Consider the following 25,989-nt stretch of genomic DNA (forward strand, 5'->3'; position numbering starts at 1 on the left):
CTACCATATCTAAAGTAGCACGCTGTCATTCTCTGAACACTTGCATTGATTACCTGCTCGTTAAAACTTCCTTTGTAATGTAAAAAAATGCCTGACGTAATGGTAATTGGACACAGAGAAAAAAATACTCGCACAATATGTGACAAAATGTACGTTTTCCTAACATACAAAGAGTTCTTACAAGTAAGGGAAAAAAAGATGAGCAACTGAAGAGGAAAATGGGCAAAGGAAATGTAATTGCCAAAAGAAGAAATACAAACACCTACATGTTTAAAATACTTAAACTCACACAAAAGCAAAGCAAATACTACCAAAAATAAAGCACTATTTTTCCTCTAAACCAATGGTTGACAAACTTCTTCTGTAAAGATCTAGATAGTAGAAGTTTCCATGTTGTGGGCCACATACAGCATACAGTTTCTGTCACATAGTCTTCAACGTCTTTTTTTTTTTTTTGGCCGTGCTACGGGGCATGCAGGATCTTAGTTCCCAGACCAGGGATCAAACCTGTGCCCCGTGAAGTGGGAGCAAGGAGTCCTAAGCACTGAACCACCAGGGAATTCCCCACATCAGGATTTTAAATGTGCACATCCTTTGCCCCAGGAATTCCTCATCTTTGATTTTATACCAGAAGTTAATGCGGTAAGTGTGCAAATATTTTGGTTGAGGGTGCATTGACACGTCATTCACAGTAGCAGGCAGGAGGAGGAAAAGGAGAAAGCTAAATAGCCATTAAGCAGGCAATGGTAAAATAATGCATGTACATGAAATCAATAAAATAATGTGAAAAGGTCTTCATGGCTTTTTTTGGTTAAAAAAAATATATATATACATACACACGCATAAAACAGTGTGTATATCATGGTTCAATTTATACAAAATTATACATACATATATGTGTGTGTGTGTGTGTGTGTGTATATCCATGCTATGTGTGTACGTCTGCATAGAGAGAGTCTGAAGAACATGGTTAACAGGAGTGTGGTGGGATATTACATGACATCCTATTAGGTATTGCTTAATTTTGACAATGCATCATCATATATAATCAGAAAAAATAATACTCTTATTAAATTAGGAAAACATCAGGTCAACCCAAATGGATTTTTGCCTGAAATGCGATAATCTTCTAAAATTATCTTTCCAAAATTATTCTTACAATACAATCATGGTAGATATTTTTCTCCATTTGAACAAATAGTTTTATGGGTTTTATTGGCTTCTTGGTTTGTTTCTTGTGCTGAAAGTACAAAGTTACTCATTAATTTGTCATCTTATAAATATTCTTTTAGGATATCTAGGATCATGCTTTTAAATTTTTGTCACCTCTTTTTCTCAAACTCACAGTGAACATTCACTGGCATTGTAGTATCATCGTATTCTCAAACCAGGGCACAGAGAATGGAACTAGAACAGCACCACACTGCCTGCTGCCGTATGGAAGCTGGAGAAGGGTAGAGAGAAGATGGACGGTGAGAGACACTCCAAGTGCATCACTCACATCACTGTAATTTGCAGGCAAGCTGTCCTCAGTTACTGTATCATGTAAGCTTGCTGTGTTTGAAAATAAACGTGCAAGTGAACAGAAATATCACAGCCCTGGTGTTCTGCATAGCACTTCAGTTGCACCATGTTTTGCACAAATGAGCAGCTTTTATGGATCCACAATGTGTATTTCAGTATTCAAACAGAAAGGCTTCACTGACAGTTAAAACGGGACTTCAGATTAAAGCTCTTACCTCAGAAATGGGACCCTTTTATTCTTGGAGAATAACTTTGATTTATTTGTTATTTTTTGTGTTTGCTTTTTTTTTATTATGAGAGTATACATGCTCATTGTGGAAGATTTGCAAACTATGGAAAAGCATAAAAAAACAGAAAAGCAAAACCCAGCATTAATGACATCATCCGGTGGCCACCATGGTTAATTTTATGACATTCCCCCAGTCATTGTGAGATCATACTGTGCTTATTTATTTATTAACATCTTTATTGGAGTATAATTGCTTTACATTGTTGTGTTAGTTTCTGCTGTATAACAAAGTGAATCAGTTACACATATACATATGTTCCCATATTTCTTCCCTCTTGCGTCTCCCTCCCTCCCACCCTCCTTATCCCACCCCTCTAGGTGGTCACAAAGCACCGAGCTGATCTCCCTGTGCTATGCGGCTGCTTGCCACTAGCTATCTATTTTACATTTGGTAGTGTATATATGTCCATGCCACTCTCTCACTTTGTCCCAGCTTACTCTTCCCCCTCCCCATGTCCTCAAGTCCATTCTCTAGTAGGTCTGCGTCTTTATTCCTGTCTTGCCCCTAGGTTCTTCAGAACCATGATCCTACTGTTTATAATTTTGAGTATTTTTTTTTACTAAGCCTTAAAGTATACTCGTTTCCCACTGGCAACAGTTTTTTAATAAGTGTGAAAAAATATGTCTTGGCTTTCAATATCAAACTAGTCATGAAATAAGGTTAACAGGTTACATTTGCACGACGTGTTCTTTCATACCTCTATCATGAAAAATTCCAAATAGACAAAATTGCATTTTAAATACCACAAGGATAATCAAAGTGAAAAAAAAAAAAACCACTGAAATCTAAACATTGGATTAGACACTGTTTTCAATCAAATGGTCAGATTTCTTATAACCAAAAGGAGGGTCATTGTTACTCACAGCCCTTGATGACACTTCAGTGATTGACAACAAAGTTAAAATTGCTATTTAAATTTTATATACAGGCCAACTTTAAGGCATGAAAAGAAAACAAGATAAAAATCTGTCATCCCTTTCTGGTTCCAAAATTATTCAATAGAACAGATAATTTAAATGTCAGAAAAAGGCTTTTCAAAGGCTTCCAGGAATATTGACAAATTACATAAAGAATTTTTGCCTAATATTTTTGTCATTTAAGAGGTATTCTTACTTTATTAAAAAAACACTTTCTGGGGCTTCGCTGGTGGCGTAATGGTTGAGAATCTGCCTGCCAATGCAGGGGACACGGGTTCGAGCCCTGGTCTGGGAAGATTCCACATGCTGCGGAGCAACTAGACCCGTGAGCCACAACTACTGAGCCTGCGTGTCTGGCGCCTGTGCTCCGCAACGAGAGGCCACAACAGTGAGAGGCCTGCGCACCGCGATGGAGAGTAGCCCCCGCTCACCGCAACTAGAGAAAGCCCTCGCACAGAAACGAAGACCCAACACAGCCAAAAATAATAAATAAATAAATAAAAATTAAAAAAAAACACTTTCTGAAGTCTTCACATCAATTTTACCTGTTAAACAATAGTACTACTCAATTAAAATTCAAAGCAAATTTATATTTAGATTTCAATAGTACATGTTCATCCTTAAAGGTTATAATGTTTTAAATAGCACAACCATCTGTCCTGTGATGGCTCACATGAGTTTAATTATTGGAGAAGTCTGAGTGGAAGTTCTCCCACGAATACACATCCTGCTGAACTGTACTAAAAACATGAGATCTGACTCTGACATTAAAAAAAAAAAAATTTATTTATTTTACTTATTTTTTATTTTTGGTTGCGTTGGGTCTTCGTTGCTGCACGTGGACATTCTCTAGTTGCGGTGAGCAGGGGCTACTCTTCGTTGCGGTGCGCGGGCTTCTCATTGTGGTGCCTTCTCTTGTTGTGGAGCACGGGCTCTAGGCACGTGGGCTTCAGTAGTTGTGGAACGTGGGATCCGTAGTTGTGGCTCGCGGGCTCTAGAGAGCAGGCTCAGTAGTTGTGGTGCACTGCCTTAGTTGCTCCGCGGCATGTGGGACCTTCCAGGACCAGGGCTCGAACCCGTGTCCCCTGCATTAGCAGGCGGATTCTTAACCACTGCACCACCAGGGAAGCCCTCTAGTCGGTTACATGTTATAATTTAAAAAGAAACTGGTGGGGGAAGTTAAGAGGTAGAGAGTAGATGTGGACCTATACACACAGCAAAACTAATAGCTGGGCTTCCCTGGTGGCGCAGTGGTTGAGAGTCCGCCTGCCAACGCAGGGGACATGGGTTCGTGCCCCAGTCCGGGAAGATCCCACATGCCGCGGAGCGGCTGGGCCCGTGAGCCGTGGCCACTGAGGCTGCGTGTCCGGAGCCTGTGCTCCTCAACGGGAGAGGCCACAGCAGTGAGAGGCCCACGTACCGCAAAAACAAAACAAAACATAAAAAACTAATAGCTGATGGTGAGAGCTTCAAGGGAGGTGCCAGGACTATAGAAAGAAATCCGATATCCTCTTAAAGCCATGCAATGCGGAGGCGCACAAACGTGGGAACCACAGCACTTCCTGCCCAGCACTGTGCTGGAACTCCAGAAATGACCCAGTGTCATCAGCAGAAGGTGACGTGGTAGCCGGTGCCTCTGCATATGGAAGAGAAGAGTGCAGCACATTGTAAAAAGATTTCCACTAAGGAAAAAGTTTTGATGCTTAAATGAGGGACTTGCTGTTATCTGGAAAATCTAATTATGTAGAAACTGACAGTGCAGGATGAAAGACATAATGCTTTAAAACAATGTGAAAGGCAACTGTTAAGGAAATGTAGCAAATGCAGGAGGAGGCGTTCAACAAATATATTTGAAAAGTAAATTCAATTTCTAACCCTGTCTAGTCCCCCTCCTGCCAGGATGCCTAAATAAATGAATGAGTGAGCAAATGAATGAATGAATGCAAATTGTCCTTCCATGGGTCCCCCTCCTCAGGGCTGTTCTACGATTGTTGGAGCTAATGCTGTGTCAAGGTGTTGGAGACGGACAAGGGCACCTGTCTGGTCCTCAGTCATCATCCACACTTATACCCGAGAGGTCCATCATCCCAATCTACATAGTGTCTCCCACAGCCAGCAGCTCTCCTGGCTCTTGCCATGTGGAGGCTTGGAAGTCTCTGCCAAGGCTGGCTGGCTAGGATCCTGTCTCCCTAGAGGCACCCAGCTGTTGTCCTCTCTGTTCCTGCTGTTACCCTATAGGTGCTGTTCTGCAGAAGAACATAGGTTCTGCCTGCTCTTTGCACTCAAAGGCCCCCTCCTCATTTCTCCTCCCCAAGACACTCTCTGCCCATGACTCCCCTTTGCCCTCTTCTCTGCAAACCTTCTACAGTCTTCTTAATGATTTGCCTTTGCAACACAGCCAAAAGCTGTGCAGGCTGTTTCATGTTTTCCTGGTACTATATACTTCTTAAGGTAATGAGCTGGCTATCAGTTTGAATATGGAGAACGTAAAGGGGAAAATGCAAACAACACTCCTCCCCCATCTTGTCATCTCTCTCTCCCTTGGGAGTTCAAGCCAGTTGAGAAATAGGCTCAGGCATCAATCAGATAAAATGCACTTGCTCATTTATGACGTGTTTGTTAAATAGCATCTATGGTCCCAGAATTGCTCTAGGCATTAAGAACACAGAAGTGCCTGAAGCAGACAAGATAGCCGTCTATTATTTGCAAAGTTGCATTTTAAAACTTGGCTTAGCTTGCAGTGGAAATAACATACCTGAATTGAATTTATCCATTGTAGTCAAAGACTTCAGTGGCTGGAAAACTGAAACCACCCCTTCACCCTTCCAGTATGGTTCCCTGTCCCCAGTGAGCTCACTGCACAGAAGATCCAGGGATGGAGAAAAGAACACCAGCAGACTCGAAGCTGGCAGCTCTAAAAGAGAAGGGGCAGAGCAGGCTGAAACACACACACGTGTGTGCACGCACACACATGGAATAAACCCTTCTCCAGGCTCACCCATTAGTACTTGAGTGGGTGGAGAGAGGGGCAGAAACCTCGCTCCACATGCTTCAGGGAGGATGAGAGTTCCTATTTTATGGGTGGAGGCAGGAACATGAAGAGGGAAAATTATTCCCTTTGCAATTAATATTGCAATTTTATCCAGACCCTTGTGAATTTTAAATTTTGAATATGATGTAGGTGAATTTACCTAGATATGCTTAATCCTTCATTTTGCTCTAGTGTTTAATCTTAAGTGTCTATTATTACTAATTGAGAAGACTATTATACAAGGGCCTTCTACTTCCATTAAGCTATGCATCCATAAAAGTTATCATCTGTATGTATCACACTAAATATATTACAGAAGTGAGTTCAGATTAGATGCATTGCTCGCACTTCCCAGCTCTGCTCTATTCTGTGATGATGGGGAGTGACTCCCTTCAAGCTGTTTCCCAAGATGGCTGGCTTCCACCTGGGTCCAGCCAGTGACAGGCACTGGCTGGAGGCTTGGGGGCAGGCGGGAGAAGCCAGGGTGTCTGTACCACAGGTTGCATCTTTAACAGTGGCTGAGTCTGCTGTTGTTCCAGCCGCTCCAGGTAGGTCCACCATGATTCCTATTTCTGCCAAGTGACCAGGCCACAGCATCCAGGATCGCCACCTTCTTTTTGTCCCCTCAGCCTGAGTGGTTCTGGCCTCCTACTCTTTCTAATCTCTGGGCTGCTTTACAAAGAGCCCCAGTTGGTTGTGCCCCTCTGCCATCACATGTGTAATCAATTCCCCGTTTTAAGTTCCCTCCACTTAAAATACATGGAATGGTCTCTGTTTTCTACTTTGGAGTTTGAGGCTTTTCCCTTGAAAACTGTCTTCATTTACATCTTTCTCAGATCACGAAAATGAACTCCATCACCTGAGTGGGGAAGAAAGAGTGTTCCATGGAAAACTGGTGTCCGACGATTTGTTATTAGGTGATCTATGCAAAAAGGTTTCCTTGGTCCAGTGTTTGGAACATAGTGGGTTAAAAGAAGTCAAATGGGTTTAATATTAGATCTCTCATAGAGTTTAGTGTTCTAGTATGCATTGTAACTTAGGGCAATCATACACAGAACTTCCCAAAGTTAGTTAACCAGGGAACCCCCGTTTTCAAGGACTTTCTAATAACATTTCCCAGGACTCTTAATGCTTCATACAACCCAGTTTGGGAAATACTAAACAACAATCATCTCAGCATACTTTTGCTAGGAGGGGGGTAGAATAATTTGAGATGGAGATTGCCGGCAACATTCCCACATTCTTACTTTAAGCGATGTACATATTTTAGACACCAGGTGGCTAGCCTGACGCCTCGTTATTCAATTGAAGGAGCTTATTTGTGTTCTCACTCAGATGGGGGGAAGCCGGTTTAGGAGGATAAAACTTGCCTCGGGAACCACCTGAAAAACATGAGGGAAACCTAGTTCAACATCAAATTAGATGGAAGGGAAAACCTGGGCCTAGGGCATTCTGAGGGAACCCACCTCAACCTTAAGGGCATTGGCATGAGCCTCATTCATGGTTTGACCTGGGGTAGACCTACGTATCCAGATGAACCTACAGGAAAAATGACTGCAGAAAGATTTTCTTTTAAATGATTGTAGACTCCAGCAGGACGTGCTTTAGGAATCCTAGACAAACCGCAGTGCAGTGTAGGGGGAAACATGTGGATCAGACCTAGGTTCAGTCCTGAGGGACCAGGGACAAGATAATTAACTTATCTAAGCCCCAGTTTCTTTTTCTCTTTTTTTGTTCGTTTAGTTTTTTTGGCTGCGTGGCATGTGGGATCTTAGTTCTCTGACCAGGGATGGAACCCATGCCCCCTGCAGTGAAAGCGCAGAGTCTTAACCACTGGACTGCCAGGGAAGTCCTGAGCCCCAGTTTCTTTATCTTTAAGAATCTGGAGGGCTTCCCTGGTGGCGCAGTGGTTGAGAGTCCGCCTGCCGATGCAGGGGACACGGGTTCACGCCCTGGTCCGGGAGGATCCCGCATGCCGTGGAGCGGCTTGGCCCGTGAGCCGTGGCCGCTGAGCCTGCGCGTCCTGAGCCTGTGCTCTGCAACGGGAGAGGCCACAGCAGTGAGAGGCCCGCGTACCGCAAAAAAAAAAAGAATCTGGAATTTAATGATCTCTACATAGAGCTGTTGTGAAGATTAAATGAGGTATGCAAAAGCATTCTGTAAAGTGCTATGCAGATATTTGTTAATAAATTATATTTTAGTCTTCTATAGTCAGCTCAATTTAATGCCCTCTCCCATTAATATTTGTATGCTTCATTATGTTTTAGCTTTACTTTTCAAATTATAATTTTGAAATAATTTCAGACTTAAGTTGCAAAAACAGTACAAAGAATTCCCATATACTCTCCACTCAGATCCCCCCAAATATCATCACAGCACAATTTCAAAAATCAGGAAATTAACATTGATATAACCTATATACCACAGTCAAACTTCATCAATTACTCCACTAATGTCCAATTTCTGGTCCAGGATCCAACTGAGGACCATATGCTGCACTTGTTATGTCATCTTGATTTCCTTGATCTGGGAGTTTCTGGGTCTTCATCTTTAATCATGTTAATAATTTTGAAGATTACAAGCCAGTTAAAGTGTAGAATATCCCTCAGTTTGGATCTGTCTGATGCTGTCTCATAGCTGACATTAACATTTTGCATTAATGTTGTGATTATTTATTCAGGCCATCAAAGGTGATATAATGATGGAAATGCAGTGTCCTGGTTAAGTGCCTGGACCCTAGTCAGAAGAACTGGGTTTAAATTCTGCTTCTACCAGACTGTGTGACCTTGGCTGGTGACTCAGTTTCCTTATCTGTCAGATGGAGAAACGTTAATACCTATTTCATAGGGTTGTCGGGATTATTAAAGGAGCGAATATATGTAAAGTTATTGGAACAGTGCCTGGCACATAGTAAATGCTATCTAAGTGTTAGCTTATATGAGGAGTTGGGATTTTAGTGGCTTTACTGGTAGGAAATATATCCTAACAAATTGATGAAGAGATCAAAGAAGCAGCAGGCATTTTAGCTATGAACATCCATTGCCCCTCTCCACCCAAAGAGCCAGGGCCAAAGACCTTTGGCTAGCAGGCATTCTGCTCCACCAAGAGGTGCACTGTTCTTTCAGCCAGAGGCCTGCTCATAGCACTTGCTCCTAAGCCCATGAGATGAGCACTTGCTTGGTCCACAATAGGTCCACGTACTAGGAACTGAGGCCACATTTCCTTACCCGTCAGTTGCTGGGAAATACGTGTCAAATTAATTAAAAAATGTTGTGAAATAATTAAGCCCCCCATTTTCCTGACAACTATTCCCAGAACTCAGGCTTTCAAGCTTCATTAGTATGCATCCAGCACTTCAGCTGCGGACACATTCACTGAATAACCATAGTGATAACCTCAGCCCCTAACCTTTGCATGTGCTTCTTGTTGAAGGGGCCAAACCACTCAGCCCCTCACAATACTTACTTTATTGGCCAATCCTGGGCAGACTCCACAGTGAGGCAGCGTCTTAATAGGCTGGATGGGGGAAGGGAAGGAAACCTGAACAGACTAATTCCAAGAAGGTAGAAAGAATCTAAGACATATCTATGAAAATTTGGTAAATGACAACTATTCATTGAAAATGTCAAAGCAACAACAAAACCCCTTAACAGAAAAATAGCAATGCATTCAGCTGACTAGCAAATGACATTTTACAAAGCAATTATGATATTTTACCTCATTTGATCACCCTTCACCCCCAAGACACCATTTTATAGGCGAGAAGAGGACTGAGAGGGGAATGGCTCCAAGTGGCAAAGCTGAAACTTAACTCAGGTCTTACCTCCAAATATAGCACATTTCCCACTTTACAACAACAAAAAAAGAGGAAATGCTCTAAATGTAGGTCAAAGACTAACAGGATTAAAAGACTACAAAAATATAGAGACTGAAGTGTAAAAACGTAATGAAACCAGCTACAGTGGAGACTTTAGTTTCTTAGAAGTCAAGGAGGGCAGGGTTTTTCAAGGAAAAGGACTTTCACAAGGCCTTAGATGCAGGCTGAGCAACGGCACAGGGAAGGAAGGGGGATGGGGAGAGGGGGAGAGAGGTGTAGGGGAAGGGGAGCAAGGGACAGAAAGGTGTACGCACACACCTTTGGTGTAAACACACACACCTTTGGCGTAAACACACACTACTGTAAAATCTCTGTATCTCTGGGCACTTAAGAATCAAATGATTTCAATGGGATGCAGACAGGGACCATATATCGTACAACCTCCAATGAGTGAGCACTGCCAAGCACACAGCAGACTTTCAATATGTATTTGCTGATTTGGCTGGACTTTTACGTATGCAGCAACCAGATACAGCCTTATTCAAAACTCCCACAAATATCGGAAACTCCCCAAATTACGTATTGCCCTCAAGTGCTAGTTGAACGTATGCAGAAATGGTCAGTCATTTGTGAATTGTACAGGCAAAGAGGAAATTAGAAACGTATTGCCCATCACCAAATTGCTTCCATATTACTTTTACGTCAGACAGACCTTCCCAAAAAAGAGGCTAAAAATATCAATCATATCATATCAAAGTTTATTGATTACATCAAACAAAATTTCTGTAATGAAAAAGGCAAGTTGCATTCGTAAAAGATGGCATTCACATTCATTATAGAAAGCAAAAACGATGTAAAAAATTGCTGAAGTGAAAAATGTAATATTGCAGTCCCATTTTGCAAGCTGAAAAATGATTTTGTCAACACTTGCATAAAATCTACATTTATATACTGCATGTTATTAAAAAAATTCCATCACTAAATTATTATGGATTTTGCAAATTTAGGCTTGTATTTTATACTGTTGCTGGTGTAAATGTGGTAGATATGGAATTTATGTTTTTCGTTTCGTAGGTAACATCCTCAAACAGTGGAGGACAGCTGTGAAAACTACAAGGACGTTTTGTGGTTCGAAATTATTCAAATGATGGGTATATGATCCTATTATTACATTTTACCCCTTTCTCTGACACAAAATAAGGTGGTTAGATTGTAGTGATAGGAATACTGGATGGCTTACTTCAAGTTATTCCATCTGCTAACCCCACGCTAACCAATTGTTTTGCTCACTAATAAAATAAATATCTTTCAAAAAATAAAGTCAGGTCCCTCTCAAGGATCTAGGCCATGATATTACACATCACTGCCATCATGAATCTGAGCTGCAGTGTAATGTGTAGCTTATTAGACACAACTCTAAATCCCCCTTGTCTTTCTTCCAGGATGCAAGGAATTTCACATGCCACCAGTTATATTTCCACTACCCTAGATATTCTGATCATGTCAAATCTCCATGGTCTGCATTAAACAAGCCTCTCTAATTAAGGTCGGCTCTTTGTATTCACAGTCCTTATAATTCTTATGTAAAACAACAATAACAATACAGCAACAACTATAAAAACAAGAACAACAACAAAACATTGAAAACTTTCCTGGGTCTGATTTTTTAGCTCTTTGGAATAGGTAAAGAATATATTGACTTGGTTTTCAGCAGACTGCCCCAAATACTAGGCTACTAGAACACAGCACACTTAGGAAGGTGTGACGCCACCTAACAAAATACTCAAAAATAATACTGATATATGAGAACAAATGAAATAATGAAAAAGGGTCAGTAATGATGGAATGGTTTCTGACAACTGAAATTATGTCCTTTCTAAAATTTAAGAAAAATTACACCTAAACATTAACACAAAATATAAATGGAAGAATCAAATGTGCCATATGGACTTTATAAATACACTGGTATAGATTGAATCTAATACTTACTTCTCCAAATCAAGGTACAATAGAAACACTAATAGTACAGGCATGCCAGGAAGACAACCAAGAATGGAAACTGGTAAGAAAATACCTTTTAAAAGACCATTTCAATCTAGTAGTCAAATGTAGTCACTTATACCCAAAAAAAGCGTGTGTTTAATTTTAACATTTAATAAAGACACACCACATTTATATGTTTTAGGTGAACTCCTTAGGAGGTTAAAACCTCCCTCTAGTCCAGTAAGTCAAGGACTTTACCAAGGTGAATCTCGTGGTTTAGAGTTAGACCATTACTCTAGCCAAGTTTGCTGAGAGAGACAACATTCATGTTCAGAGTTGTGCCAGGGACCCTTCCTCCTCCCAAATCGGCAAGTTAAAAAAAAAAAAAGTGCTGCATATATGCACAGATGCAACCTCTTTCAAATAAAAACCATTAACAGTTTGAAATTAAGCTATTCTTCCTTCCTCTCCACAAAAAAATGATAAAAGACTGATGTTCAGAATGGCCTTTATTTTTATGTAACTGTGGTTCTGCCCATCTTGCCTCAGATCCCAGTAAAACTAATATTGGAAAAATCTATTATATCTTAACTATTTTGAGGAGCTCCTGATTGGAAATGCTTTCTTTTCAAATCTAGTAGCCTTACACTCATTAAGTGTAATCCAGAAGAACAAAAATAAATAATTTCTTTTGATTTTTGCAAAAATACCCAGGGTTAACATTCTTTCCACCTTTCAAGTTATTTTTTGGCAAGGATATTCTATCAAGACAAAATTAGCATGTGGGTGAACAGAAAGGATTAACTACTATCTGACGCACTGATTTAGTCCTCTTATATTTTCAAGTATTCCTTTCACATGTTGAAAAAAATAATTTAACATTATCATTCAGCAGGAACAAGAAATGTGATCTAAATTGCCTATTTCTTCTGCCAGGCAAAAAAAGTAATATTAGCAAAATCTATTCATTCCCATTGCATGACTTCTACTTTATACTATTGTATTTAGATCCATTCAGAGTTCATGGGTTAAAAGAGCACCCATTGGTAGTTATTTTATTCTATCTAAAGCCAGAAATTCTAAATATTCTTGCTTTCAACCTTCATATAATTCATAACTTAGAGCTTTGGCCATAACGGCTACTTACAATAACTGTAAATGCTTAAGAGAGTCATTTGGTATCTTAGTGGACATTTACTCTGAACCTTAGACATAAGATAGTGGTTTAGTTTGTTGCATATCAAGTATCCTGAGATGATAACTTTTTGTAGTTGCTTCTTCATGCTTTCTTTTAGCTGTAACCACTGTCAATATGCTTGTAGGACAATAACATAGGCAGTTCAAGATTCGGATTCTGAAAGATTCAAAATACACAGAGTTAAAAGTTTTATCTTAATAATAATGTAAAACCACCTGTTCAGCATTTTCAAAAATAAATCAAGTAGTAAATTTTGTTATGAGAATAAAACAATTGTTTTAACAAAGCTGCCAAGTTTTATTCACATGCAGGGAAAGAAAAAGTGACACAATAACCAATTTTGAATCCTTTATTCATTTGTCAGCTGAATAGATTCAGACTTGCTTTTTGCTTTTGGATTGCTCCAGGGTTCTTTTAAGAACTTTTACCACTAGGACAGCAGAGGCTTAGCTCACTAAGATCCCTTCTAGTCTGTGAGGGACAGAAGGGACATGAAAACAGGGACATTTTATTTAACTTTCTATCTCTAGCACCTAGCCCAGTGTCTGGCGCACAGCAGATGCTCAGGACATGTTGAATGAATGCATCAACTGTTTTTTGGTTGTTAATTATGACAAAGTCTGAAGATACATTGTTTTGAAAGACTGTTATGAAAGTACTTTTCCTTTACTTAAAGAAACATGTTTCCTCTCTATAATATTGAAGTTAATTTTCTTTTTGGTAGATCATGTATCTATGAGTCAACTGACTCCTGTTTTTCTTATTCATCATCTTTTTAGAAAAGAAACCACAGAAATCTCCCTAAGAAATCTGTAGATTCTTCTTTGTCCTCTAAACACTATCACATGCTATGATCAGGATGGGGCATGATAGGGCAACTGATCAGTGAGTATAAATCAGCTATGTGGAGAAGTGGAAGTCCTACGTCAAGGGAGTCAACCTGACCCTTGATTCTCCACTCAAAAATCAAACTTTTTAAAACCTGAGTAGTGGAGGGCCTTAAGGGGTGTACTATTTTCTCCCCCTTTAGGTGCACCTTCCTTGCCATACTTGGACTAGAAGTTCTTTAGAATACCTTCCATTCCTTTTGATGTTCCATTTTCTCATATTATTTCTCCAGGTAGCAGGGTCAGGGTGACCCTAACCAAAATAAGGTTGCCATTCACATCGAGAACTTACAAAAGGAGTCAGGCAGTTCCCTTATCAACCAAGGGACAAACTCGGTGGCTAAACTAATTGCCAAATATTTTCCTTGGAGAAGAAATAATGTCACGTGAAAATATATTCCTAGAAGAAATAACTACATTAAAAATAAAACAATCGTTTTTTGAAAAAAATTTCCTCAGTTGTGTTAGGCATTGTAGGAGTTAAGGCCCTGGAGAGGCCAAAAGCAGTAGCAGTGTCTGCTACCCAGCCTAGTCTCCCAAACCACAGACCAAGCTAAGGCAAGCAATCCAGGGGGATACAAAATTCACTGGAAACAGTATAGCTAAAATGCATCACACAGCTTAGGACAAGGCTATCTGGAACAAAATAGTCAAAGACTTTGAAGGCTACTGGGAAGCAGATTCATTACTGAGGGACAACATAAGCAGGTGAGTCACTCCAAATGGGTAAAAGGATGTATGTAGACTGAGACAAAATGAATTGGCTTCCAAAATAACACTGCAGATGCAGACTGTGATGAACAGTAGGAGATAGAAGAACCAATGGATTCAATCCATTAGCTCAATTTTTATTCTTTGCTGGAGGGTAGGGAAGTTGACAGATGATGAAAAAATGGGCCTATGAGGTGGACTCACAATTGTTAGCATCACAGCAAACTGACCTGCAACTGTCATTCATGATGATCATTAATTTTTATGTGGGCATGAAAGACAGCCCTGCCCTAAGCCATATAGAGTTGTTTCCAAGCTGACAAGCTTGTAAACCTCATTCATGAATTATTCTACATTCCCATGGATGGATAAAAGACCTTTAAAGGTCTAGGGTGACAGAGGCCCCTGCAGTGGGAAACAGAGTACACGTAGAGGAGTCATTCTGAGTTCAAGGATTCCTCCCATGGCATATCAATTCCTTCCAAATCTTTTTTTTGGGGGGGGGTAAATGAAACAATGTTATAAAATTAATTTACTCACTTTTGGAAAAATTATGAAGCATTCTATATGATTAGGCTAGCATCCCCCTGAATGGCTAGGAAAGGTTTTACCTCTGAAAGTTGAAACATTTAGCTTGAATAAAACTTGACACTACAAAAAGTGATTACAGTAGATTGGTTCATTAAGATATACTTGGGGATCAGACATTTACAAGGACATTAAATATATACCTGGAAACACAGACACAGCACATGGAAGTACAAACACATTGAATTATTTTCACATAATTCCCAAAAGAACATGCAGTGCTAAAACTGACTTGATATTATACAGATGCAATTTTGGAATACTTATTTTCAGTTTTTCCAAATCATCTCTTAAAATCAAAATTATATTTCCTAATCAGTATTAACAAGCGTTTTCACGTGATGCCATGACAACATGCCCCTTATAAATTAAATATACTGTACTGCCCTTCAGTTCTGGAAAATGCCTAAAATTTTATTTGGGCAAATTTAAAATATGTATTCCTCCATATTCCAAGTAATGCATCTTTATATTTTTGCAAAGAATAGTATAAAGTTCACCACACCAACAGCAGAGAAAATTTAGAGAGTGATATTTTCATTTTTTCTTTATAATGCTGTTAATCCGTTTCTTTAAAGCCAGCCCGCTTGTTTAACACTAGGTACCTGTTACAATATATTAGATTCGTCTGAGAATGTTCGTAAAAGAAGAGGTCTGACTGAAGGTCTGGTGGATAATGAGTCAGATGCCTTTTTACAGCTCAGATTTCTCTGTAATAGTGAGGTAAAGATACTTAAAGCATTTGAAGATTGGTTAACCCACCTGGTGATAAAAATGTAGGAAGAAAAAAATAATTTCCTACAGACTACTCCTCTGGCCAAAAGTACAAATGATTACACTACAGCAAATGCGTAACATTTAAATGAATACATTTAAAGACCTAAGAAAGTCTCCAACTCCAGTTGAATTGTTTTCATGGTAGAAGAATACAGACATTACGTGGCAAACTTGGGTTTTTGAAATGACACTGGTTAAGTTATGCGGTTGATGAAGTCAGTATGGTTCGATTAGTAAACCTTACCATCCTTTTGGTGAACACCTCTGAGAGTTGTGCCGGTACTGTGAGTGTACTGAACAAAGAGAAATTTGTGCAAAACATTCCTGTCTTAGTGAACAGACTAGCTGTAACACACTGTGGCTTCTACTGCCACCAGGAACCAATGGGACTACAGACCTACAGTCCAAGTTTTTGAAAATCACTTTCTCTCCAGTGTGACAATTTGAGAAGGTGAACAAATGATTAAAGGAAAATGACAAAATATTCTTAAGCATCAATAGAAGATGTAAAGATGAGTCATGAGAATTTTTCATAAAGAATCAGAAAATGATGTCAAGCAAATGAGAATGCAAGCAAGTTGGTACATTAAGAAAGGAAATCACCTTATTCACTCCAAGAGAAACTGTGATTGCTGGAAGTTTGAGAAAGCATGAAGATAGTAGATGTTCCTGAGGAAGGGAGGCGTTTCGTTACCTTGTTCACAATTGCACAAAAGGTGGAAAATTGCAGTAGAAAAAAGAGAAATGCAGAAACCAAAAAGAAAAAAAAAAGTAAATATTCTCTGAAATGTAAGACATTTAAAAAGAAACCTTGAGAATTCGAAGTTGAAATGACGTTAGTTTTGAAGACGTTACTTTCTGAAGTAAAAGTAGAGCTAGAGTTAGGAATAGTCTATTATATGAGCAAACTACTATTTCTCTGTATAGCAATTAAAATTTTTTTCTTAATGGGAAAATTGACTATTTTGAATAAAGTAATTTAAAAATATGTTTCTCATTGAAATAAAGCTCATCTCTAATCATTAACTCAGTAGCTTACACTGTTCAAAATCCACTGGTCAGAGAGCTAGGCTGAGGGTCCATCACCAGTCTATACTGAAGTAACTGTCTCCCCTATCCAATTGCATAGATGGAATATGAAGGGACTGACTGCCCTTGGGCAGTTCCAGGTTAAAAACCTAATCAAAACTAACATAATGGAAAAACTGTTGGCGAAACCACACTTCAGTGCCGTTTACCTCTGAACCAATCTTTAACTTCCTTTATTCTAACGTAATTTGATCAGTTTCCCCCTTTTCTCCTATAGAGACTCTTTAAAAGCGTTGGCTGAAGAGCTATGAATTTTTCCTTTAAAACACTTAGAAAAAGTAAAAATCGATAACTTACAGTTTAATCAGAAAACCTAAGAGGCTAGTTTTATTTTTTCTTATTCTGTGCCTGAAGCTATAGGCTAATTTATAGACTTGGTTTTGGTATTGCTCAAGCAAAACAGAAGATAAGTGGTCAACTATGTGGATGAGCTTAATGATTCTGCTAATCAAGATTACCCATATTATCTCCTTAGCAGCTAATGGAAATACGCTTACAAAAAGAAACCAGCTAAAGTAACACATATATCTAACAGAGTCTAATAAACATTTATACTTCTAAAGGCAAATATTTTTATTTATTCATATATATTTTAACATAACTACATTTTTTCCTGTTCACATTTTACCTTAAATACAGTTGGTGACATGTTGGTAACATGCAAATTACCAATTGATAAAGCTAGAGAAATAAATATTTCGTTTCTGAGAAAAAAATTTTAAATTGCTCTGTCTTCTATTTTGTGGGCAAAAACCTTGCAACAAGATTAACATGATACCAAATCACCCACCCTGTGTTTAAAATACAAGCCCATCTATTTAAGACTGTAACTGAAACACATTTTGGTGTGCTCAAAACCTTGTTCCCAACGGTCAGAGATAAAAGTATTTCTAAGAAGTAGACATTTTAGGGGTTAATAGGTTACTTTATAAAGGAAAACAAAAGAAATATGAAAGTACAGAAGGCAGCAGAGAGCATGGAAAGATTAAAGCAATAAAAAAACTGGTACAGCTAGCAACTGGTTGGGGGAGGGTGAGAAGGATGGGAGATAATTAAAACAGTATGAAATTTCCACATTCCTTTGCAGTCATCTAGAGAGCTTTGACTCTGGCTCAAGTAGCAGTTTGTCAGAGGCCAATGCATAAAGGTCCACCTCAACAGCCACGATGTTAGGATTCAACTTTATATTTGTCTAATTTAGATGACAGGACTGTTACCCTTAGAACTCTTGGTTCTATGTGACACTGTCAGGATTGCAACAGTAATCGTCATTGTCACCATTGTTATTATAAGGATAAATTGTATTCTCCAAAGTGCTTTCTCTGGGAATTTTGCTCAGACACCTGACATTCTTCCTTTTCCTGTCTTCCACTCTGAAAGAGCTCCCTGCGTAATGGAATGTTTCCTCTTGTTTGTGCAGACCTCACATGCAAGGTATGGCCATGTTGCTGGGTCCATTCTCATTAGATTATAGTGTTTCCATGTCTACTAGGCAAAGTCAAGCCTCCTTTAGATCATGGTGGTTTACACGGGAAAACTTTACGTAAAGATATGTGGAAAATTCCTCTGCTGGAAATGGGAACTGGTATTTACCAGTTGGCCAGAAGGTCCAGGTGTATTTCACTGATTAAGAGACAGCCCAAGAAATGTGCTTAAGAGGGGACACAGCTTTTTGAAATACCAAAATCCTAAACTTTAAATTTCCTTTAAAGTGTTATCTGCTGTACCACTGTTCAGTGCTCCATGATAGTTTCATCATACGCTTGTCAGCAGCATGGCAATGAGGCTTTGTCAGTTCATAAGCTAAAGAAAAGTCCTATGATCCTTAATGATGGGACTTTAGCTCAAGAATTAACTACATTGCTGAAAATAAGGGTGTGAAAATATTTACCCCTGAGTTAAATGAGTGGGGGAACCTATTTTCGAAGAGAGAATTCTTTCTAATGCTAATATCATGACAGAACGCAGCTGTGGTGGAGGCTTCTGGAGGTAGTGACTTGGACCTTGAAATAGCCCAGCTGTGTTACAACAAGCCATAGTATTGAATCTACTGTTCTGTTTATACCTGCTTACAGAAGTGTTCCAAATAAGTCCCCTCTATAACTCAACTAGAGTGAGAGCTCCTTGTGAGAGGGAGCTACGTCTGCTTCTCCTCTGAATGATTAACACCTAGTACAGCAGCTAGCTTACAGTCGACCCTCGGGCAATGTGTGCTGAACTGAATAGAATTCAACAGAAGGCTGCTTCTATAATTGTTGGATGTAAATGGTTTAGCTTCTTTCTCAAATGCCGTAGACATTTCCTCTATCCACTGCTGAGTCCCCTTCTTAAAGCAGCCGCCTAGACTCACAGGAGGATAGCACTGGCAGTCTACTTACCACAGGCATTTCTGGCTCTACATGCGAAGGATCCCTAGCTTACTGGATGAAGTCAGGGGGATCTTCTACCTCTAGCTCGGGACACACGCGAGCTAATCCCCATTAGGGATTCAGTCAGGTATGAGGCTGACCCGGTGTAAAAGAGTCCTTTGCGTTTCTTTACAATGAGGCCAATGTCTTAGCAAGGGATATTGAACAAAGTAGGAAGTCACCCAGGATGCCAGACTGTTGGTCATTAAAATACTCTTTTCTCCTTTATCTTAGAAGTGGCCTCTGCCTCTTTGATGTGGCCAACTAGAGCCTTGTGTAAACAGATGTGACTTATCAGAGTAGTCATAGCTGCCATGTTTCAGTTGGCCTTTATGCATTCATATGCACTACTTTGCTCTTGCATTTTCTCACAAGGGGAAAAAAAGAAAAAAGAAAAAAGAAAAAAAAAAAAGGCAGTGCTGCTGAGTGCCCACAATGTTTTGTCTCATCTGCAAGTCTCACAATCCCATAGAGTCTGAAAAACCATCTAGCCTTTCAGACTCTGGATGTAAAGAGAGATGTTCATCAGTAGGTGGTTCAACACATGTTCACTGGTTCAATGACGATAGGAATAAATGAATGAATGAGTGAACGAATGAAGGTGATTATGGAAATTCTCCTGGTTGTTCTAGCATATCAGCATGCCAAGCTACAGTACAGACACTGGAATTCCTCCTATCATGGACATAATCCATGGCAAACAAATCTCATGCTAAACCCTGGAAACATTCTACACTGCTAAGTAAAAAGGGCCGCAGTCCCAGAACTCCATGCTTTCGTTCAACAGAAGTTTGGAATCTGCTGTTTGTGCGGAAAGAAAATGTTCTAAGTCTTTATCTGTGACTACCTTGTAGCATCTCTCCATTTAACTTATATAAAAACATTTAAAATATTTAGTAGCCATTTAATTTATATAAAAGTCACCTCCAGGGCTTCCCTGGTGGCGCAGTGGTTGAGAGTCCACCTGCCGATGCAGGGGACACGGGTTCGTGCCCCGGTCCGGGAAGATCCCACATGCCGCGGAGCGGCTGGGCCCGTGAGCCATGGCCGCTGAGCCTGCGCGTCCGGAGCCTGTGCTCCGCAACGGGAGAGGCCACAACAGTGAGAGGCCCGCGTACCAAAAAAAAAAAAGTCACCTCCAGCTAGTGTCTAATTTTTTTTTTTAAAGGGCTTAAGGAAGAGAATAAGATGATATGTTTGAAGGTTTTGATTTCTGAGATTTTTGTCTCATCTTTACAGCATGAAGCTGGGTGTGAGCCATTATTTAGCATGAGCTCCATTACCCCAAATAAGAAAAACATCGAGGAACTCCTCAAAGTGTACTCCCAAATGAGATCCTTCCTAGACAAATCTCTATTACAACAAGGCACCAAAAGATTTCTTACTGTGACATTTTCTGTTTGGCTTCATGCAAATTGCCACTTGAGCCATTCTGGGAGGAACCTGTTTTATCCCTGTTCAACTGGTATTAAAGGTATAATCAGACAAGTAAATGCCACTTTTCCATTCTAAGACTAAACACCAGGCTGGAGGGAGTTAGTGGGGGGTCTACCGGAAGGATTAGAGAGAGATTAAGGCAGTCTTAGGTTAACGTTACTGTGTGCAGTTCCACCCATAAGGCATGCAGAAGCAGGGAGTTAAGGCCAGTTCTGACCACCTAACTATATAGTGATTGGGCCGTGTATAGCAAGAATCAATGTGGCTTATGCCACTGATAATCTACTGCTTTTGAGTGGGGCTGAAGCTCCTCTCTTATACATCTAATCACTGAAGATTTTCCCACTATAATCATTTTAGTTCCCTATTCTGCATGATGCCAGCCACTGGAATCAATCAATAGGAAAAAAAAAAAAAATCAAGGCAAGCCAGTTTTGTGGCTAAAATGGTTGGCAAATTTAATGAAATAGATCAGGTAGATATAGCTTAGTCTACTTCTTGAAAATATTGCCTTGGAGGGGCTACAAGATCTAATTGGTGTCAATACGATCGAAACAGGGTTTTGTTTGGCAAAATGAGCTCGTGTTGGTAGGAATATGACATATTTAATTAACATGTTGGTCAAAATTTGCCAGAAGTTTTATTTTCAAGGCTAATCTATCCCTTTCAGTTTAAAGGCTTTTTCAGAAAGGCTCAAAAGATATCAGACAATGCAGGGCCAAGCGATTAGGCTGACAGAGGGTAATAACTTCTCATTCCCGCAAAAAATTTACCATATAAGCAGCAAAAATAAAAACACACTCATAAAACAATCTCGAATTTTTACAAGTGTGTTCAAGAGGGGAAGGATGTAGAAACCACATCCAAGGAATTCTCTTTGGTTCAAATATACTGCTGGACAGACAGGGCTAGAAGCAACACAGAGATTAAGCAGCACTATAATTAAAGGAAGGGGAAAGGTTTGAAAGAGGCAAATTGGGATTATCAACTAAAAAAAAAAATCTGCAAACAACCCATGGGGAAATTTCTAAGGTTAAAGCTGGAATGTTGGTGTGGAAATTCCCAGTGTGAAAATTCTAGGTTAAATTAAAAAAAAATCATTTTTTTCTATTTAAAATTCCATATGGAGCATATGAGATACTCCATATGGATTGCTAAAGGTCACATAGAACACTATTAAGGAATCTACTTACCACCTGCATTGGATAACGAAGTTTTTTACTATACTTTTTATGCAGAAGAGGAAATTAAGTGATGAACCTGTAAGGAGGGGTTTAACATGCTGTAACTAATGCAATTCTCTAAATAAAGTTTTTAGTTCACGGCAGATATTGAAGCCCCTTCCAAAAATCAGGTGGTAATATAAACTTAGTTCTTACCCTGGCACTTCTTCTTCTTACATTCTTTAATACTATCAGGAGAATCTCAGGGAAAAGGCTGATAAATATTAGAAGAACTATGGCCAACCATGTGGATACAGAAGACAGCATTTGAGCAAATACAAAATACATTCTCTGTTGTTTGAGAAAAGGCCTAGAGTGGAAAGAAAATACATAATGGAAAAACAAATCAGTTCCTGTTATATGAAACAGTAGTGTAACTGAAACTTTTGTATTTAAAAGGAATCCTTGTTACGTACATTAATAAAAATAATTTTCTTTAGGACGACCCAGAAGTAGTAAACCGATTTCATTTACTAAATGTTTAGAAAGGAAAGGAATGATAATCAAAGGGGAAAAAAGATGCTAAAATGCATTTGACTTGAAAACAACTAAGCGATCAATTTTAAAGCTGCCAACTGGAGAACATTTATTTGCATTAGAAAATGCTGGAGGGCTTCCCTGGTGGTGCAGTGGTTAAGAATCCGCCTGCCAATGCAGGGGACAAGGGTTTGAGCCCTGGTCCGGGAAGATCCCACATGCTGCAGAGCAACTAAGCCTGTGCACCACAACTACTGAGCCTGCACGCCACAACTACTGAAGCCCACGCGCCTAGAGCCCGTGCTCCGTGACAAGAGAAGCCACCGCAATGGGAAGTCCACGCGCCGCAACGAAGAGTAGCCCCCGCTCGCCACAACTAGAGAAAGCCCGCGCAGCAGCAACGAAGACCTAATGCAGCCAAAAATAAATAAAATAAAATAAAATAATAAAAAAAAAGAAAATGCTGGAGCTTCAGAGATATTCACGAGAAATGATGATTAATTTTTATGCTAACAAACATTTTACTTCCTTGGCTGTTTTTTTAATATAAGAAAGGATTTCTGGTCTACATTTGGAAATTTAAAAGACATTTTTATTACCACTCCCCACCCCCCGCCCACAAAACCCCTATGTAAACATAACAAGGACTGTAGAGATTTTCTCTCTCGAATGGGAGGAATCTACCATTCTCATCCACAAATATATATTGAGTACGAGTGTGTGCCAAGTAGGTTGACAGAAGAATATTGCTAATCACACATTAAGCCTTGGGGTCCAGAAATCCAGGAGAACGCCTCATTCTGCAGGGTTCAGTCTTCCACTGAACTGTTAGGCGACCACTGAGAAGTCCAGCCAGTTTCCCTTCCCTGCCGGAGCTGAACCACAGAGAGCCTCACTAGGCTAGGATGAACGTTGTCTGAAGCTGAGGGGGAGGAAGTGCAAAGCAGCTGCTCAAGGTTGGGGTATACATCAGACTGTCCTTGGATGAGGAGCCTTAGGTAGATAAGTGGTTGGTGCCATTGAGTAGATCACAAATAGTGCTCACTGAAGATAAACTGGTTTCTCATTTACACATTCATGTTTGTGCACTCTCATGTAACATGATAAAATCAAGCTCGTGGCTCTACACAGCTGAGGACTAGACTGTGGAATATATGTGGAATAGATTGTGAGCACAATAGTGAGGTGGAGAAACTTATGAGGTCCAGGCTAAACAAGTTTTCTAGGGTTCCTACCATAAAGAAAAGATTTCTACAGAGCTCTATTCCCACTCTAATTCAGAAGGGCACCCTGACTAATCTTCTAGGCAGTTAACTGAGGCACAATAAGGGTCCAGCAGACAATTGACACCTAGTCGTCACAGGGTATTCTTTTGCACAGTACCCTCTCTGTGATTAAAAGCTCCACATTTTTCTTTTTGATTTTGATGGCATCTATGGAGTTTTGCAGAGGAGCAGTAAAAAACAAAAATTATTATTCCTGGATGGGGTTTGGGGATCAGAAATCATCATTCTCACTGCCCATCCCCAAAGAGGGGTGAGTCACAATGCCTCAGGGCTGAGCATGTCTGGAGATTAGCTGCAATCAGCATTCAGCTGAAGTATTACAGTTTCTAGTCACATTTTCTTGGTTGCTTTATAATATAAATTTTATATTCATGTAGTAGCTCAACTCACACAGGTCTACTTAAGGATAGCACTATAGGCAACAAAATAAAACAGATTTATTAACATTTCATTTTTAGTAACCATCTCTAATGAATAGAAACAGGTGTGACAATATCTTAAATCATTTAAAGGATTTATGTTAATTAATAAGGAATAGTCTGGAAAGAGTGAGAAACTTTAGTTTGCTAGAAACATTTCATTCTTGTGGAAATTTTGCATAATTAGTTCAGATACTGATTACACAGGTTCCTAGACAGAATTATGACCTTACAATTGTGTATTGTGTATTTGGTTAATCAACTTTGATTCATTTGTATATTATTAAAGAAAACAGACTTCCTTCAGCTTCACTGCTTCAATAATTATTTATATAGGTGTCAAATAAATGCTGTAATTATATTTTCTGAAGCTGCTACTTCCATAAGTGATTAGGTTGTCCGTATTTTTATTTCTTGAGGCTTTTATTTTAAAAAGCTTTCCAAAACAGTAAGAGTTTCTTCTAATTAAGTCTCAAGGGACATAAACATGATCCCCACATCTCTGTGATAATATGGACTGTTTTGTACGTATGATTTTGCTCAAACCAGTGAAAATATGTACTCCTAGAATCTTACCCTATGGCTTACTCTAGTCCTGGTCTCTGCTGCTGGCATCCTTGTCAGGGGAAGTCACCAATTAATGAAAACTGTGATATTAAAAAACAAAATATAGGCCTCTGGGAGTAAGGAAAGGAGATGAAAATCTAACTTATTTTCATTCCTTATAACTCTCCCAATCACAGCTTATGTGCCCCTCACTGGACTCTAGTCTCCTTGAGGCAGGGGTACAGGCTATTCATTTCTGTATCCCATAGAGTGCCTCACACAAAACAGATTCTGAATAAACATCTACTGAACCAAGATGAACAGAATGAACTTTAAATCCAAGCTAGAGAGTCTACCTTTACCTCCCCCAAAACAATGGGACGGTGATTTCAAATATAACCCTCTGAGTATTAAGTGATATATATTCTATCTCTTGAGCACATCTGTAGTGACAAGAAGGAGAGTAATATACCATAAAGAGAGAACAGGGTCCAAATGGATAATACTGTATCTATTGGCCACTATATTGTGTAGAAACTTCATAGGATGAGTATTTCTACTGGAAATCACATGGGAGGTCATGCTAGAAATTAGTTTCGTTTCACAGAGGAGATGTTTACACACCTTCAGGTCGGGAAGATTTGGACAGGGGCTACCAGAAGGGAGGTCTTTTGAGTAACTGGTGCAGTCTATATACTTGCATTTGAAATCTTACCTGAAATAGCAGCATTACTGGCTAGAAGTAACTTCCAGTCCATTAATATTGAAGACTTGCCATCTTATATAATCAAAACTTTAAAAGTATAATTAATGTTTGCATATACAATGTACCTATATATGTATTTTGTTATTTACGTATTACACACGTACAGTAGCTTACCATATAATTCCTCCCCAGAAGAATGAGAAAAATACATAAAACGCTAAAGAACCCCAAATCACAAAGTGGTTTATCCATGTCCAGAAACGAGTATCCAAGGCGAGCTGAAAGGGATACAACACAAGAGATTTCATGATGAGTACAAACTGTACCAGGCCGTATCTGATGGTATTTGACAACTTATACACAATATGATACCTTGTGGGAGGATCTAGCTTGGGCCAGGCAACCAGAAGAGAATGGCACTAGAAGAACAGAACCCAGACTTTTCAAAGAGCTCTGCCCTCAGGCATTTAGACTCTAGGAGTACAGGCATGGAGGTGTGGTCAAGCAAGTACAGCTGCAGATGCCTCACTACTGAAGGAAGGGCAAGGAATGAGGTAATGGTAACATCCCAGAGACTGGAGCCCCGCGTCTTTAAGTGGTGGCGGTCAGGGAGCTGACGGCAAAAGGAGAAGGCCTGGCTGGTGGAGGCAGGCATACTGAAAAGCAGGAGGAGAG

At 39.6% G+C, this 25,989-nt stretch overlaps 1 protein-coding gene across 5 annotated transcripts in view; it reads right to left on the reverse strand.

Annotated features, from left to right (window-relative positions):
- Positions 1-10,320: 10,320 nt before the first annotated feature.
- The window catches only part of ATP11C (ATPase phospholipid transporting 11C (ATP11C blood group)), a 182,496-nt gene continuing 166,827 nt past the window's right edge, over positions 10,321-25,989 (reverse strand). For 2 of the 5 annotated variants that reach the window (XM_082681817.1, XM_082681816.1), the window contains 4 exons: positions 25,489-25,592; positions 22,037-22,190; positions 15,552-15,656; positions 10,321-12,916 (listed from right to left, as the gene is read on the reverse strand). In XM_082681817.1, coding sequence (XP_082537943.1) covers positions 15,555-15,656; positions 22,037-22,190; positions 25,489-25,592 — 360 coding nt within the window. In that variant the 3' untranslated portion in view covers positions 10,321-12,916; positions 15,552-15,554. Of the gene's footprint in view, positions 12,917-15,551; positions 15,657-16,326; positions 16,418-22,036; positions 22,191-25,488; positions 25,593-25,989 lie in introns of those variants that run through there. The other 3 variants (XR_014298532.1, XM_082681818.1, XM_082681819.1) reach the window with 3 other exon arrangements.

This window comes from Grampus griseus (genome assembly GCF_964374135.1).
Source record: "Grampus griseus genome assembly, chromosome: X".
Taxonomy (NCBI): Eukaryota; Metazoa; Chordata; class Mammalia; order Artiodactyla; family Delphinidae; genus Grampus; species Grampus griseus.